The 15,888-nt window shown below is 37.1% G+C and overlaps 1 protein-coding gene across 4 annotated transcripts; it reads right to left on the reverse strand.

Annotated features, from left to right (window-relative positions):
- Positions 1–615: 615 nt before the first annotated feature.
- Positions 616–15,287, reverse strand: LOC115623475 (transforming growth factor-beta-induced protein ig-h3). Of its 4 annotated transcripts, XM_030517842.1 has the most exons (10): positions 15,194–15,286; positions 14,722–14,834; positions 14,036–14,110; positions 7,400–7,545; positions 7,195–7,339; positions 3,788–3,982; positions 3,381–3,666; positions 2,168–2,636; positions 1,394–2,097; positions 616–1,328 (listed from the first exon to the last, which is right to left on the reverse strand). In XM_030517842.1, the coding sequence occupies exons 2-10, from the start codon at positions 14,784–14,786 to the stop codon at positions 852–854; spliced, it is 2,562 nt and encodes an 853-aa protein (XP_030373702.1). In that variant the 5' UTR covers positions 14,787–14,834; positions 15,194–15,286; the 3' UTR covers positions 616–851. The 4 variants fall into 4 exon arrangements, with proteins under 4 accessions (XP_030373702.1, XP_030373701.1, XP_030373704.1 ...); XM_030517841.1 differs by lacking the exon at positions 14,036–14,110 and having other exon boundaries at positions 7,400–7,773; positions 15,194–15,287; XM_030517844.1 differs by lacking the exon at positions 14,036–14,110 and having other exon boundaries at positions 7,400–7,542; positions 15,194–15,285.
- Between the last annotated feature and the right edge of the window lie 601 nt (positions 15,288–15,888).

Below are 15,888 nucleotides of genomic sequence, written 5' to 3' on the forward strand. Positions count from 1 at the left end.
GCTCAACAAACCATTTCCCACCGATCTACGGAAATTGGGGACCTCTTGAACTGAACCCGATTGCACCAGTATTGTAGCTGGCCTTCTAAGGTGGAGTCACTACCTGGAACATCCCAGCCATGCGAAGCGAAAAAATGTTGGAAACCCCACCTCAAGAATGATATTTCTTTCAATGGATGACACATGGCTTCCCCGCTTCCGGTCTTACGAAGAAATCAAAATTCCACACTCCTATCCACATGGTTTGAAAACGCTACCGAAAATATGTAAAAAGTTTTGCTTACAAAGTGCAAAAACTAATAGAGAGGACGTACTTTTATTTATAAACCAAATATTAAACAATTGTAGTCTGTCTGTAGGGATCGGGTACAAGGTACAGTGAAAACTCTATTGGCCGGATATTCACGGTCGGCCAATTTTTTTTCGCCCAATGGGAGTGTCTGCTTAAGAGGATACTTAAATACTTTATACACCGACTGAATGTTTTAAAAAAAGTGTCCGCCGAAGAGAGTGTCCGGATAAAAGAGGTGTCCATTAAAAGAGTTTTCACTGTACTAGGAATCGACTGGACATGGCTCTGTACACGTTATACCCGACGCTCGTTTGTAGTCGCAATTTATTAGGTTCTATGATTTTTTTATTTATCCGAGATTTCTTCTTATTACATTTCGCAATCTACATAAGGCGCTTGAAAACTCATTAATCATATGCGGTTTGAAAAACGCGCTTCGATAAATCGATTTAAAATTAATATAAATATATATCGAGGGAGATAGAGAGAGAGAGAGATGCACACACATATGTATATGTATATATATAATTATAAATAATGCCAATCATATGCAAAGATGTTAGAAGAAGGCATCGAAATCACCATGAGGCTGATAGCCAAGTGGGGCCTGTGGTCGGCGCTGCTGAGGTCTCGGCACTATAATGTCATTAATCTCGTGGACAATACCATTGGTGGCCATCACATCGCATTTAGTAACGCCGGCATTCTCGATCTTGGGACGACGGTCGCGTGTAATGCGCAAATGCTGGCCCGAGATGGATTCGATGGAGCGGACGAAGGGCCAATTGGTGGGTATAATGCCGGCGCAGCAAACCACATCGTTGACAATATGCGATTTAACCAAAGCCTCCACTTCGTCCTTGCTCTGCGCGGTCTTGGACTCGTTCGTCTCGAACTCATCAAAGACATCGTTCTTGGGCACCAAAAGTGTGTAGCTCTCGGACTCGTTAGCCAGCAGGTGCGTGAGGTTTGCATTACGTACCAGCTCCAAGAATTTGCTGTAGTTGGGGTTGGCCTCCAGCGATTTCAAGAGGTTCTGCAAATAGGAATGAGAGGGGTGAGAATATTTAAAACTTCCATCCAAGCTGTAAGAAAACATACGTTCTTTGGTGGGGTCAATGGACGATCCAGTTGATGGAGCACCGAACCGCAGCTCTCATCGTCGAAATGGACCAGGCGGGCGCAATTGACAGTGGCACGGTTCATGACATCGGAGAAGAGGGCATGGGTGGAGTACAGATTCAAGCGGACTTTCGAGCCAGCCACAGTGGGTATCGAGCGCTCGGACAGATCGCAGGTCTTGATCATGGGCTTGATCACGTGATAGTTGAGGAACTCAAGCAAGTCCAGATTGTGATCCAATGTGTCTGGCTGCTCCTTCAGTAGACGTGCCCATTCCGAGTTCTGCAGAGCTTTGTCCGTGGGCGCAAAGATCGTGACGTTGTTCAGATCATCGAACATATCATCATAGCCGGAGGCCTCCAGCAAACTCTTGAAGAGCGTCAAGTTCTTCTGCTCCATCAAGGTGGTCATTGGCAAGGCCGATTGCGTGGGCAGAATCGTGTCAATCACATGCAGCACACCATTGGTACCCATAATGTCGGCATCCAAAATCTTGGCAATATTGTTGATGTAGATCGGCGAATCGCCAGTCAGATTTTCGACCTCGGTTTCGCCTTCAGCCGCGCGCTTAGTGCGATTGAGCAGCAGGGGCTCACCCAACAAGTTGTAGGCTGTGGTCTTCGCACCGGGCACTGTGGCCAGCGAGCAAAAGGTCAGATCGAGCATGTGGTTCTTCAGAATGTCTGCGAGGTAAAGGTAAAGATAAATCACTTTTAAATGTCTTCTCTTTATTATTATTCAGACGGCGCTTACTTGAAGCACAGCCGCGTCCCTCCTTGAGCGCACGTCTCAAGTGTGGTTCCAGTTTATCGAAGGCGGCATCAGTGGGCACGAAAATAGTCACGGGCTTGTCACCCTCCAGCAGGGCACTGATGTTGGTCTTCTCCAGCACGGTTCTCATGATCGACATATCGGCACGCTCCCGGATGATGTCCATAACTGTCTTGCGCAAGGGTTTGAGGACACCGGTCAGTGTGTGGACCAATGCCTGCTCCGATAATTTGTCGTGCTTCTCAATTGGCACACAGTTGGCTCCATAGCGATATGGCTCGAGACCCAAAACCGGCGGCAATTGATAGCTATTGATGCGTATCTTCTGATCGGGCAGCTCAGTCTGCAACAGCTTCTCATTCGGCACATCGTCCAATTGAATTTCTCCGAGGACAGCATGCATTTTATAAATGGCATTCTGAGACTCCTCTGCCTTGGCGTCCTCCACATTCTGGTGTTGGAAAAAAGATTTAAAATATTTTTTAACGCTTGTACTACTAGTAGTTGCATTACTTTGCTGTTGAAGGGATAAGAGTAATTGGGCATATAATTTCTCCAATTGTTCTAAGTAAAGGTTGAATAATGTGGAAACTGGAGAAAACTTTAGGCAGCAATTTTAAGGTAGTAATAATAAAAAACTATTATAATATAGGCTTCTAAGCAACGGATCCGATCTTTAAAATAGTCTCCCAAGAGTTATAAAGTTTATATGTAGGTTAGCGCAGCCGAATTTATTCTATATTTTCAAGCTTAGATACATTATTTCGAACGTATTTAAACGATGGTTGTGTAATGTATTTGGTAAGACCATGTTATAGAAATAAGCAGGTATGTGCTTTAAATATAGTTCAAAGTTGGTTTGAATTGGTTCTCTAGTTTTTGTTTTTATACAGGATTCGAAGAAGGGTAAATTTGTTGTGTTAAAAAGGGTATTATTGTACTTGTACTCGTATGTTGATAGGCATGTTTTCCCTAGATTTCATTTTTCACAACTTTTTTTCCGATAAAAACTAAAGGAAATAAATAAAAAATCGCCTTTTAAATACCAAATAAACTCTTAATTGTATAATTTAGAATATGGAATTAAGATTCGGGTATAGTTCTGCGTTTAAAATTCATATCTTGTACGAAAATTCATATCTTGTTCTTGTATTCTTCAATTGTCTTTGTATTCTCATTATCACTTATTACTCACATTCTCCTGTTGATGCTGAGCGCGATACTCCGCGAATGCCGCATCGTTGGGCACAAAGAGTGTCATCTTCTTATTGGAACCGTTACCCAACATGGAGCCCAGCTGACCGGCGCTCTTGGCGCTCTCAATGAACTGCTTGGCGCCCATGTCAGCAGCTGTTGCCTCAATGTCTTTGATGTCGATCTTCTCACATGGGGTGGTGAAGTCGGCGTTGCGTGGACGTCCATAGCCGCGGCAGCATTGGCGAGTCAGTGTGAGCGTCTTCTTCTTGCCATTTTGATTAATGCTGAAAGAGTGTTGATAAATAATTAACACATCACGCATACGCCGCATGTACACTTATGCAATTTTTCGCCTTCTTTTCTTTTTGCGTCTTGAATCTATTATATAATATTTGTGTAACTCACATTTTTGTGCAGACATGCTTGTTTGGTTTCTCGGCGCAGGAATTTACGCTGAAGTGGAATTGGCCGAAGAGCGGCGAACGCACCACGCTGGTGCCATCACGTTCCTGACCGAATGTGTCGATTGTCTCATCGGCTTCAGTGTCGGTTTCCGTGGTTGTGCCGTTGCTCTCCTCCTTTTCGGTGCACACATTGGGTCTGCGGGGCAAATTGTTTCATGCATTCAGGTTAAAAAGGAAAATTGGATTTTCTATGCTATGCTATTATAAAGTCAGAAAAACTTCTTCCAAAATCAATTATTTTTAAAGAAAAATTAACAGTTAAGACAGAAAATAAGTTTTTTTTTCTTAAAATACTATAAAAAATAGAAAAATATTGTATAGTCAGAAATAAGACTTGGAAAACCAATTATTTTTAAACAAAAATGCACAATTAAGCCATAAGGCCTGTGTAGTTTACTTTTCCTTAAAATTATCTTAAAATACTACAAATTCTGTTCAGAAATAAAGTTAAACATTCTTAAGCGTTAGAAACGTTTTCTTAAAAACTGAATTTCTGCTTAGGATTGCATAGAATGAAAAAATTTTAAAGATAAGTTGCACCTACAACTTGAAGTTTTTCCAAAAAATAGAAAAATATTGTATAGTCAGAAAAAAGCCTTCCAAAATCAATTATTTTTAAAGAAAACTTCACTACTAAGACTTAAGACCTGTGTAGTTTACTTTTTCCTTAAAATTATCTTAAAATACTACAAATTCTGTTCAGAAATAAAGTTAAACATTCTTAAGCGTTGCACGCGTTTTCTTAAAAACTGAATTTCTGCTTAGGCTTACATAGAATGAACAAATATTAAAGATAAGTTGCACATAACTTGAAGTTTTTCCAAATAATAGAACGAGTGACTTTATAGATTTTATTAATACAACTTGTCAGTCCTCGATTCAGGCATAATCAGTCTATATTTGCTTGGTCAGTTCTATATTAATTTCATTAGTTTTCAAAATGTCTCATAAACTACCAGGGTGTTGCCAAGCCCAACAAATACGGACACTGCCTGCCCCTCTCCTCATTTCAGTTATTGTTAAGATGTTGCACAAATATTTTACGAACATGTGAATTAAAAAGTCAATGTACCCTGGCATAGGTACACAGATATATATAGTCTGTATTTATAGTATATGTAGATATACATATATCTATGAATTCTATCAGAGCCAGCCAGTCCGCACAGCCATATACTGAAATGCTTAAAGTATTTATATCAGTGGCATCGGTTTTATTTGCTTTATGAATTGGCAGAGCCATCCAACATAATACTAAGTTATATTGTCTATATTGTTTCTATATATCTGCGAGGCATATAAACATAAACGGCCTAACAACATTGCCGGCCATCAATTCAATTACAGCGCGCGCCTAATTTTTCAACATGGCGTGCACAAAGCGGCATTATTGTTCAGTTGCTTGAAATTTCGCAGCTGTCAGATAACTCAGTACATAAATATACATATGTTTATATGTACTATATACACATATATACGAGTATATATGTATGCATGTACAAGTAGTGTCTATAATGCGAGCTTATTGTCGGGCTTTTCAATTTTTCAATTGCCATGCTGGACTTTCGTTCTCGGTGAGCAAATAAAACAGAAACTCGTTGATTTCACCATTTTGCATTAATAGCAATAATAACAATTTAGAAAACTGCAAGCTGACTCGCGAACATATGTATATACATACGTACATCGCATATATTCCACTATATATTCGTTCAACTGCCATCAAAGCACTCCGTAGCCCCCTACAGATGCATTTCTGCTGTCGTGGCATTTAATTGAGGTCCGCCGGCCGGTTTTGCAAGCTCAGATTTGAATGCACTCGACAAAATATTTTTAAACAAACTTATAGAGAAATATTGTTTTAATGTATAGTTTTGATTTGTTTACCAATTCATTAATTGGTGGCAGGGCTTTAGTATATCTATGGTTTGCATCCAATGAATACGATTTGGTTCTACAATTTGTACCCGAAAACTATACTATTCAGCATAGTATTCTTCTTTATATGTCATACCAAAGATTATGCTTTAATATTTAGGAAATTAAATTGTAGAACTTAATATAAATACATTTAAAAATGTGGTTCATTGATTAATTTTTATTTAAAAAAGATAAATTTATTTATTTTTAAAAGGAAACAAAAATAACAGTTCAAGAGTTCAAAATGTAATTGTTTTAATTTGCTGGTCTGCTAGGCCTTATTATTCCCTCAACATTAGCATTTTCGTGATCGAATTGAAAGAAGAAAGTTAATTTTAAAAGAGGATGTCAAAAAAAGTCAATTCCAATTACAGAGTCAATATTAAGCTATAATTTTCCTTCAATTTTAAAAGAGAATCAATATTACAGCAATAAAATGCAAAATTATGTTTAAAATGCATTGAAAAGTGGCTGGATATAGAAGCCATTCGGACATTTATGTAGTTTTTAGATCGAGTTATTTGTGTTGCATTTTCTATTCCACAGATATGTTTTGAAGTGTAACAATTTCTTAAATGGCACACTTCTAAAAAGCAACCTATAAATAATTGCAAAACCTACAAGCTACTTATAATTGCTTGTCATGCCTGATTTAGGGCTGCAGCATTACATAAACATCTATCGAAGACTCTGAATACAAATACAAATATAGCAACAACAAAAATTATAACTCAATAGCTAAAATGTGCTTGACATTGGGGTCCAATTTATACAGACAAATGCCAAGAACACTGCGGCCAGTCATGTGCGGTGATTAGGAAAAATATATTCAAGTACATACATAGGTATTTGTGTACTTATTCACATGTCCATGTGTGTGCGAGAAGAAGAAGAAGACACAAATTAGCTACCATACTATGAGATTTACTGGCCACTGTCAAGCTTTTTGAGCAGATGTGTTAAATCTTGATCTTTGCCTTCTCGGAACTAATCGTAAATAATAATGAGCGCCATGGAATTTTAATCAGCTCTGTACACAACGAAAAATCATTAAAGATTGCTTCGCTAAAAATAATTAAAATTGTAGACTATCTGAATTGATTTAATTGGCAACTGTTTATAATTTGTTGTGTACAGCTTTTGTTTAAAAATATTTAAGACTTCAAATTCCTTAACTGCTTTGAAAGAGCCTTCAATTCCTGTTTGCATATTCGTGGGAACCATTAGATACGCATTCTTTTTAATACCCCGTTTAAAATTGTAATAAACGAATTGGATAATAAGTTTCTTAGTAATGGAGACTATCATTACTTAAAATACTCTATCTCTATTTTGAAGCACTTAAACAGTAAATGAATCTAAACTTTCTAATATAAAATCTTAAAAATATAAAGCGATCTTTTACTTCTTAGCTATAATTGTACTTACCCCTTCCACCAGGGCTCCTGAGCACCGGGAGCAAAGCCAAAGCCGCCAAAAGAGTTGAAGAACTCATTGCCAAAGAATGGGAAGGATTGTTGGAAGAAGAGGCCAGGATTAGGGGCATTTATATCCGTTGTAATGGCATCGACATCTGGGGAAGTGCCTCAGAGTTTCTATGAGATGCTATGAGCGATTGAGCGGCTATACTTACTGAACGGCTTCGTCTCGAGACCATGTGTGCTGGGCACTGTCTGGGAGGGAGTTCCCGTCGAGGGCTTTGAAGTGGCCACAGGCCGATCCTGACGTCCCTGATGTTCTAGGGGCACGAACTCCGTATCTCCCTCGCTGCTGAAGCTACTGTAGAGTGGCAACAACAATGGCGCATTAGCATGGGCTGATGATCCGGCCAGCTGCGGTGCCAGAGGAGCGGGCGCGGACGCTGGCGGTGGCGCTGGCCAAACGCTAGCGATGCGCCGCGTCGCCGCCTGTGCATGCAGTGGCTCGAGTGGTGGTAGTGGTGCTAATGGAATGGGCGCAAAGAGCGTGCGATGCAGCGGCAATGGGCGGGTTAGGTGTTGCATAAAGCTGTACGGGAATTGTTGTAGTGTTGGGTTAGTGTCGAATAAGTGTTGTGTGGTGTATTTGGTGTGTTGTTCTTGTTGTTGTTGTTGTTGTTGTTCTGTGAGGTGAATTTTCATGCAAATTTCGCGTTCTCAAATATTATTTCAAAACTTTGAACACCATAATTCATATGCTTTCATTGTGCCGCACATAAAAGCAACATTGCCGTGCCATTCCTTATATACACCAAGTATTTGTATAAATTATATATATAGTATATATTCAATTCATGGCTCATTATTTAAAACTTTTTGCGCAGCTCTTGCGCGTTTCGAATATAAATGTGCCTGCATGTGTGCGCCAAGCGGAGCTAACTATACACTCAACGAAAAGAAGCTGTTTCTTAAATTCAGGCAATTGTGGAATATAGTTAACATCATTTCAACTCAATTTTAAATTGTACTATATGGAACTTAAGTCTAAACAGTGTTTTAGAATATTAACGAATTAATTAAAGGATCATTTTCCTAACTAAGCTTGATATTTTATTTGCCTTCAAAAATGTCTTCGACTTTGTAAACCAAGATTTTTCTATTAATACAGGAAGAGACTATTGCTGAGGTTGATTATATCTAAAGCTGTTAATGTATATAACTTCTGGTGTACCTCAAGTTGGCGCTTTACGATCTATTTACACAAGAATCAGTTGCCCACCATTGCAAAACATTAATTAAATATGCATATGTATTTACAAAACAAGTTCAATAAATTATAAAAAGAGACTTAACGCGTGATTCCAAGCCATAGTAGAGGAAAATTTAATATGAAAATGGTTGAACAAAATTGAAATAGAAGAAAGATTTGTAAAATTATGAAACTAATAGAAAATACAATATTAATGTGCATTGAAAGTCTGACAAAACAAAAATAAAACAATTTATAAATACATATAAAGAAATACAAAAAGAGACACATTTTATCTAACAACAATGCTAGATACAAAGCAGAATTAAAGACCTCAAGCAAAAGGAAAAAATTAAGCAAATTAGAACGTGACTCCAAAATCAAATTCCTAAAACTGATAAAGAAAAGTAGTCTACTGTTTCAATTAGCAATTTAGATTTTATTGGCTAATCAATAGTCTGAGATTTTTTTCGCTTTTGTAATTTTTTTATTTTTTTATTTTTGTTTGGCATTTTATTTGTATTATAGGTTTTCTTTGATTATGATTGTTTTAAATTATACTGAATTTTGTTCAGTGCATAATAAAAATCAAATAACAATAAGTTCCTGAGCACTCTAGAGCACTCTTTTTGCAACTTTAAGTGCTGCAGATTGTGACATCAATCAATTGGATTTATGTCAGTCACTGTGGCTGCATGTCGAGTGGATTTCCAAGGCATAAAAATACCAAATTAGCGACATCCATAAAGCCCGAGAATTGTGGGTGCTACAATAAATTTCGAATTGCGTCGCTGCAACGCTTCTCGAGCTGAGCTTCGTGAGTCAGCCATGTGGGACATACTAACAGCTTTCTATTGTCAAAAGCCGTCATAAGGGGCCAAAACTACTCAAAGTTGTTTCTCTTTTGCACTAAAGACTTGGATGCGCAAGCTTGTCGACTCATTAATATGCGAAGCACGGCAGCTAATTAAAAAAAAGACATAATAACGACCAACAAAAAATAAATAAAAAATATTGTGTGTACCTGAAAAGGCGAAACGTAAACAAATTGTGAAGTGGACACAGTCGGTTAGGTTCGAAGCACTTCTGGTAGTTTTTCATTTTTATTTTATGGCCCGTCGCCATTCATGACTCACAGAATAGTAACAGTCAGCGGCACAGACAGACAGACAGACAGACAGACAACCAGCGGTGCTAAATGGAATGTGTACAAAGGCTGAAAAGGCTCAGTCTGTAGACAATATTAACTTATTATTTATGTATGGCTTTATGCGGGCCTGGCAGAGCCGAGTTTTCCGCCACTATATTATGAACATTTTCAAAACTCAAAATTAGTTTTTGCCTCTCTGCTGCTAAGGTAGAAAAGACGCTTTGGGGCATTGGACCTTTGTTGCAAAATCGAGGATTCAACACGAGCGAATGATCGATCGCAGTCATTGGTTTCCAGTATTGAACTCAAAAAAAATCTATTATACTCAATAAATAACTGAATACTCTAAAATGTGAGCATGTACGTTGTTTTGCACGGCCACAACGTCTTAAAGGTTCCATAAAAGCTGCGGCAGAGCCTGAACAATTGACCACTTTAGCGATCTTCATATCGATATCGACAAATAAGTATAAATAAAGACACAATTACAGCTTCGAAAAAGAATTTTGTGAATTTAAACAAATGTTAGGGAATGCGATAGATTTGAATTATATAGTAATGGCGACCATTTGTAACTCAAAACTGAAGCTCAAAGAAACTACATATATTCCGTTTTATAACCTTTTGTTTGAGGAAACTATTTACAGATATACAATAAATATTTGAAATGAAACAGCCGATCGATTGGCATTCACAACAAAACTACTAGGTACAAATTTCAATCTTATAATTTGGCAAACAAGTGATCACTTTTATAAAGTTGGTGCTAATTTCTTGCAGCTGCATAAAACTGCTGTTCACTGATTTTAATGATCAATCACAACTTGACCACTTTTTGGAAAATGTTCAAGCAATCAAGCACAGATCCAATTACTACATATATTACACTAAGAATTTTAAACTGTCTTATAGACCAAACAAAATTACTACAAATGTATAAATTAAACTCTCAGATAAATGGAAATTGCATTACAAGATATCTATATTTAAAAAAAAACGAGTGAACTTCGCATTTTAGTTCAGTAAAGAAATGTCCCTCATTTAATGATACTGACTTGAATTCCAGAAAATACTCCCTCTTTGTAATAATCGGAAAACCAATTCAAGAAATTTATCTTTCTTTGTAATAATCGGTAAAATAGCAAAACGATTTGGAACTATTCGATCGAAATTTAATAAAGAATAGGTTTGTGTGTGATATTCAATATATACAATTCTATAGTATTTCTTCTCCATATATTACCCTTTCGTTAGGGCAACAATAAAATGACTGAATGGACCACGCAGCGCAAATATTATTTGAATAATAATAATTAATTAAAAATTACCTCTAAAAGACAATATACCCCTTGGGTACCCCCCTGATCTTTCATCCGTAAAATAAAGTAGCTGAACGAAAATATTCCAAGGGCAAATGATAAAAAGCTATCTGAATTAAGAGAAGCCCATATATTTTACAGGCGAGCATGTATATGTAGAAGAATGTAAAGTTATGGAAACTTCGAGAGCTTTTTGTTTTGGATACGTGGGCGTTCGTTGAAAATGCATAACGAATGCAAAACTTAACACATTTTAGAAACGTAAACAAAAAAGCGTGTAAATCAAAATAAATTTCACCGTGGTGCGACGAAATTCATTGGCCACTGACAATAAAAAATAGCAACAACAACAACAGAGATACTAATGATGGAGGCGACAAAGCACAGTCACCGGTTGATTTAATTAAAGCGCAGCCGTGCCATATAGTCGGAGGTAGAACCAAATGGATGGATAATGGAGATGAAGCGCAAGCCGTGGGCGGGCTGGCGTGCTGACCCAGTTTGCAGGTACTGGTACTGGTACTGGCTCTACTCTGTTTAACTATTGAGGTACCAAAAACACAGCCAGGCATTAAATTGATAGAGCTGGGAGCCCGCTACCTAAAATTGCACGTAATGACGTGTCAAAAGTCAATTAGTTGGGCACACAGTAAGAAAATGAAAAAAAACCAAAAAAAAAAACCAAAAAAAAAAAACAAAAAACAGTTACTGAAGATTAGGTTTTCATGAAGCGCGACTTAACTTGGCACATCTTCCATGAGCACGACGTCGTGTCGTCGGGCTTCCATGCCGTGATTGCTGTCAGAAATGGTGTCAAAATGGCAGACAGGGCGGCAATTGCAACCGAGTCAGGGCTCCGAAGTTAGCCAACTGTAAAAGGCAGACAAACAGACAGCCAGACAGACAGACACACCGACACGCAATGATATGCATGAATATAATGTATCCTCTTCTTCAATACTCTGCCTACAAGAGTCTCGCAGTGGATCTCTGAATGCCGCTAGAAACAGTATTTTCAAAAATGCCAAATTCTAAATGTTTAAAATTGATAATCTGACCTCATCGAAAATCTGAAAGAGCAATGTGTAGTATTTGAAAAATATGACAAAACTGTTTGAAAATTAAAGTATTTTTGAAACAAGTGTCTATTAGATAACAAAAATGTACACGTTTGAGTCAAAAAAGTGAAGAAAAAGAAATCATTTATCGGGTCTGTTGCCAAATTCGATAAACTTTGCGAAATCAAGTTGAGAAAAAGCTCAAATTATTGCAAATTGAATTGCAAATTAGCGATATTAATGCCATTTCCAAGTAAACCAAAGCTTGTATCAAAAATGAAAATCTTAACATATTTTCAAGTCTAAGTAAATATTTCATTTTGTCGCATGAATATGAAATTCATAATTGAGTTTGAAAAACAAGAATTTGAACCCATTATTCCGTTTCAAGCTCTTTCCAATTTCATTCTACACATTGTACTTAAATGTTTGTAAAGTCGTCTTAAACTATAAATTACAAAAATCACTAAAATAATTCTCAAAACTTTCATAGCATTATACACTGATTAAAATTCTGAACTTGGACAAATACCGTCTTATTTCTGATCATATAAAACGTGAAATGATTTTTAAATACCAACAACTAATAACAATAAAACATTAATCTTATTTTATTTAAGTCCTAATACTGGTGAACAATTCAATTACCTAACGTTGTTCCGATATTTTCAGATATATCAATATATTCATTGATAAGCTTCTACAGAAATATATTTGCTCGCCAGCTAGCCGAAGGGCACCGAGTCGGAGGCGTTAATTAGATATTATTGTAATTTGATTAGATATCTCCTTCTTAGGCTTTTCTAGCTTATAAGATGCTTTTTATAATTTTAATATATTTCCTATGTCGACAGTCAATGTTTGTTGACATAAATAAATAAAAATAAATAAAAAGAAGAGGATTCTACGATGAAGCAAATATTTGTTTCTCATTGTCATCCCGTATTCTATATCTTTCTGCGATTCTCCGACGGAATGACTTGTTTCTTCAGAGAAAAATGAAATAATTTGATGCAGTTTCCCGATTCCACATGAACTAAGCTTGAATTAGTATTGACTTTATTTTCTTGACGCTTTATAGAAGTAATTATAAACAGGTTATCTTGGCTAACTAACGTTGCAATATAGTTGAAAGTTATTTGATTTGAATTTTGAAGCTTTCGACTGTAGACAGGGTATTTAATACTCGACGTGTCTCATGTAGCTCTTCTTACTTATTGCTCGCTTTTTACACCAAACAATCCCGCGGCAAGAAAACAGCATAAAAAGGTTTAGTTCGAGTATCTTACGGATGCGGCGGATGCCCCACTTTAGCTGCGCATTGTTCTCTCAATGCTATGCTGTTGTTGCAATGTCTGTCAGAGGGGAGTGGGGGGCGGAGGGAATGAACTGACTTGAACTGCAGGGTTAAGCACTTTTTGGCGACTTCGTGCTCGCAAGCCTTCGCCGATTTATTTCTCATTTTCTGGCTTTTAATGAAGCCAACATTGAATTCATTTTAATTAGGTTTCAATGCTCTCCCTCTACCTTCTACCCTCTGTCGATCACTTAACAGTTCTGCGGTTTAGAGTTTATCAATTGAGGTCGAAACACAATTTAACTTTCTTTCTGGCTTGTGATTTGTCGGCTTTTTTTTTTTTTGGTTTTTTGTTTTCTTCGTCACTGCTTGCCAAACTTTATTTGCAGTTTCGGTTAGCGGTGCAAAATTTTGTCCCACCAGTCTCGGTAAAATGTGAAAATGAAATTTCACCAAAGGCAAACAAACTCCGAAATGGTTGGGTAAATGTCATTAAAAATATAAGTTGCAGTAGTAAGTTGATTTTTTACGAGCTGTCAACTCCATGAAAAAATGAAGTTGAACGTGTCAATAAGTGCCTAACTGTTTGTAGTTGTTATTGTTTATGGGTTGCAGGCAGGCAGATACTAGGTAGGTTTCTAGATAGATAGATGGGTAGGGCAGGGTAGGGTAGGGAGCTGTTGTGCGCTAGTTTTTGTCTGATTGTTGATTTTGTTGATCGTGTGTGTTTAGGGCGCGGCTGTTAACAAGGTTGTGTTTGTGGGGGCTAGTAGTTCACCTTTTTGCTCGATATTCTGAAGATGTCATGCCGTAAATAGACATGGACTCGGACTCGGATTCAGAATCAGAACGGCTGTAAGGCAATATAGTTGATGCGTAAAAGCAGTTGAGTAATCAAGCAAACTATACATACTTAGGGTTCTTAGAATGTTTATTAAACAACTAAAAAACAGTTTGGAAATTAAGGAGGTTTCTTGATCAAGTAATTCGTTTTAGATATTTATGAAATTTGTGAAATGCATGTTAAATGTGAAACCAAAATGCAAATTGAAACTTTCATGCATCAGGTTAAAAAGTTAATGAAATGTAAGGGAATATTAGCTTCAAGTCCAGTCTACATGTTTTGGGTTTGCCATCAACTTTTCTATTTAATTCCAGTTCCCAGTAACCCTTCAATTGATTTAAATTTGTTTTTTATTTTTTTGCCTTAAGCCAATTTCAAGTTTTGGAAGTGAATGTTAACAGAAAACAAACAACAAAGCAGTGCAAAAAATACATGTATTTACACAGACACATAGAAACAAACTACAATACAATTGTACGTTAAATGAAATATGCATGAAATTCAAAAGCTACAACAAAATGAAAACACAAAATACATACAACAATTCATTGTTCAAATGTTCGTTTTTTTTTCGATGTTTCTCGAATGATTTACAAGTGTAAATGCTGTTCAGTACTTACTCGCCATAGAATGGAACCGCTTGTATGGAGCAGACCAGTAATAGGCACGCCCAGAGGCTCAACATGTCGTTGTTGTTGTTGTTGTATGTATCACAATAATAAAACTAAATAAACTATATGCGGGGAAATAAAATAAACAGAAAGTTATTATATTTGAAACACACGCACACACACACACGTGTATGAATGAAAAATTTCACTACTCCAGCTGAGTGCATTGAACAGCTGAGTGAGTATGGCAAGAAAAATCAAAATACAGGTTTTCCATGCCAGACTGCGCTCCGCTATCTCGGTGTGTGTAGATTGGGAAAACTACATTTTTCCACTGTCTTCACGCGTTAATTACAACGTCAACTTAATAATTATTGTTAATAGTTTCTCAAAACATTTGCTTGCCAAATTGACACACATAGCTGAAGCTACTACTAGTCCATAAAAGTTATTGTTTGCTCCTTCTTTGAGCCACACTTACACACACGAATATAAAATAATTTTCTTCTTTCTTTCTACTTTATTGGTTTTGTGCGCAGCCACCGACGATGTTGTCGCTTCAAGTCACAGTTTAAAACTAACTGCCTCAGAACTCGCGCATGCTGCTATTTATAAGCTGCGCCGGCGCAGCATACGCTGCCGCAGTCGCTGCTTTCGACAAGCAGTGTTTTTTTTAGCAGCAGAACATTTAGTTGCTGCCAGCGGCGTTGCTTTTGTTGATCTCACACATTTTGCAGACAAAAACAAAAATAACAACAGCAGCAACGCAGAAGAAGACGAACAGTAAATGCAAAATTCGTGTACAAAATTGTGAAAGTGCGCACACACTGATAAGTCTGTTTACACTGTGCACCATAACATTGAGTCATGCGCTGGTCACACATTTTAACATTACATACATATGTATGTATGTACATACAGGCATTTGGCATAGAAAATTGATTTTCGCGCATGGCTGAGAGATGATAAAGCACAGTTCTGTTACTTTTGCTGACATAACGGGGGTATTTCTGATTGCTGTTTAAGTTTGGATTTTATCGATCAGCTGCACCATAAAAAACAAACAGTAATGTTAAAACACTCTCACCTCAAATGTTGAAATCAATCACAAATTGATAGCATTTAACAATTTTTATTTTAGTTTTATATCAAACATTTCCCTTTATCTAAAGAGAA

Source organism: Scaptodrosophila lebanonensis, unplaced genomic scaffold (assembly GCF_003285725.1).
Source record: "Scaptodrosophila lebanonensis strain 11010-0011.00,11010-0021.00 unplaced genomic scaffold, SlebRS2 tig00000053-arrow-pilon, whole genome shotgun sequence".
NCBI classification, from domain to species: Eukaryota; Metazoa; Arthropoda; class Insecta; order Diptera; family Drosophilidae; genus Scaptodrosophila; species Scaptodrosophila lebanonensis.

Excerpts from the sequence above, each read along its gene's own strand:
- LOC115623475 (XM_030517841.1), bottom strand. The coding sequence starts at position 14,786 with ATGTTGAGCCTCTGGGCGTGCCTATTACTGGTCTGCTCCATACAAGCG. Across the intron at positions 7,774-14,721 it reads GCGGTTCCATTCTATGGCGA|CTTTATGCAACACCTAACCC; the intron begins GTAAGTACTGAA and ends ATTCCCGTACAG. Across the intron at positions 2,098-2,167 it reads GGGACGCGGCTGTGCTTCAA|ACATTCTGAAGAACCACATG; the intron begins GTAAGCGCCGTC and ends TTTACCTCGCAG.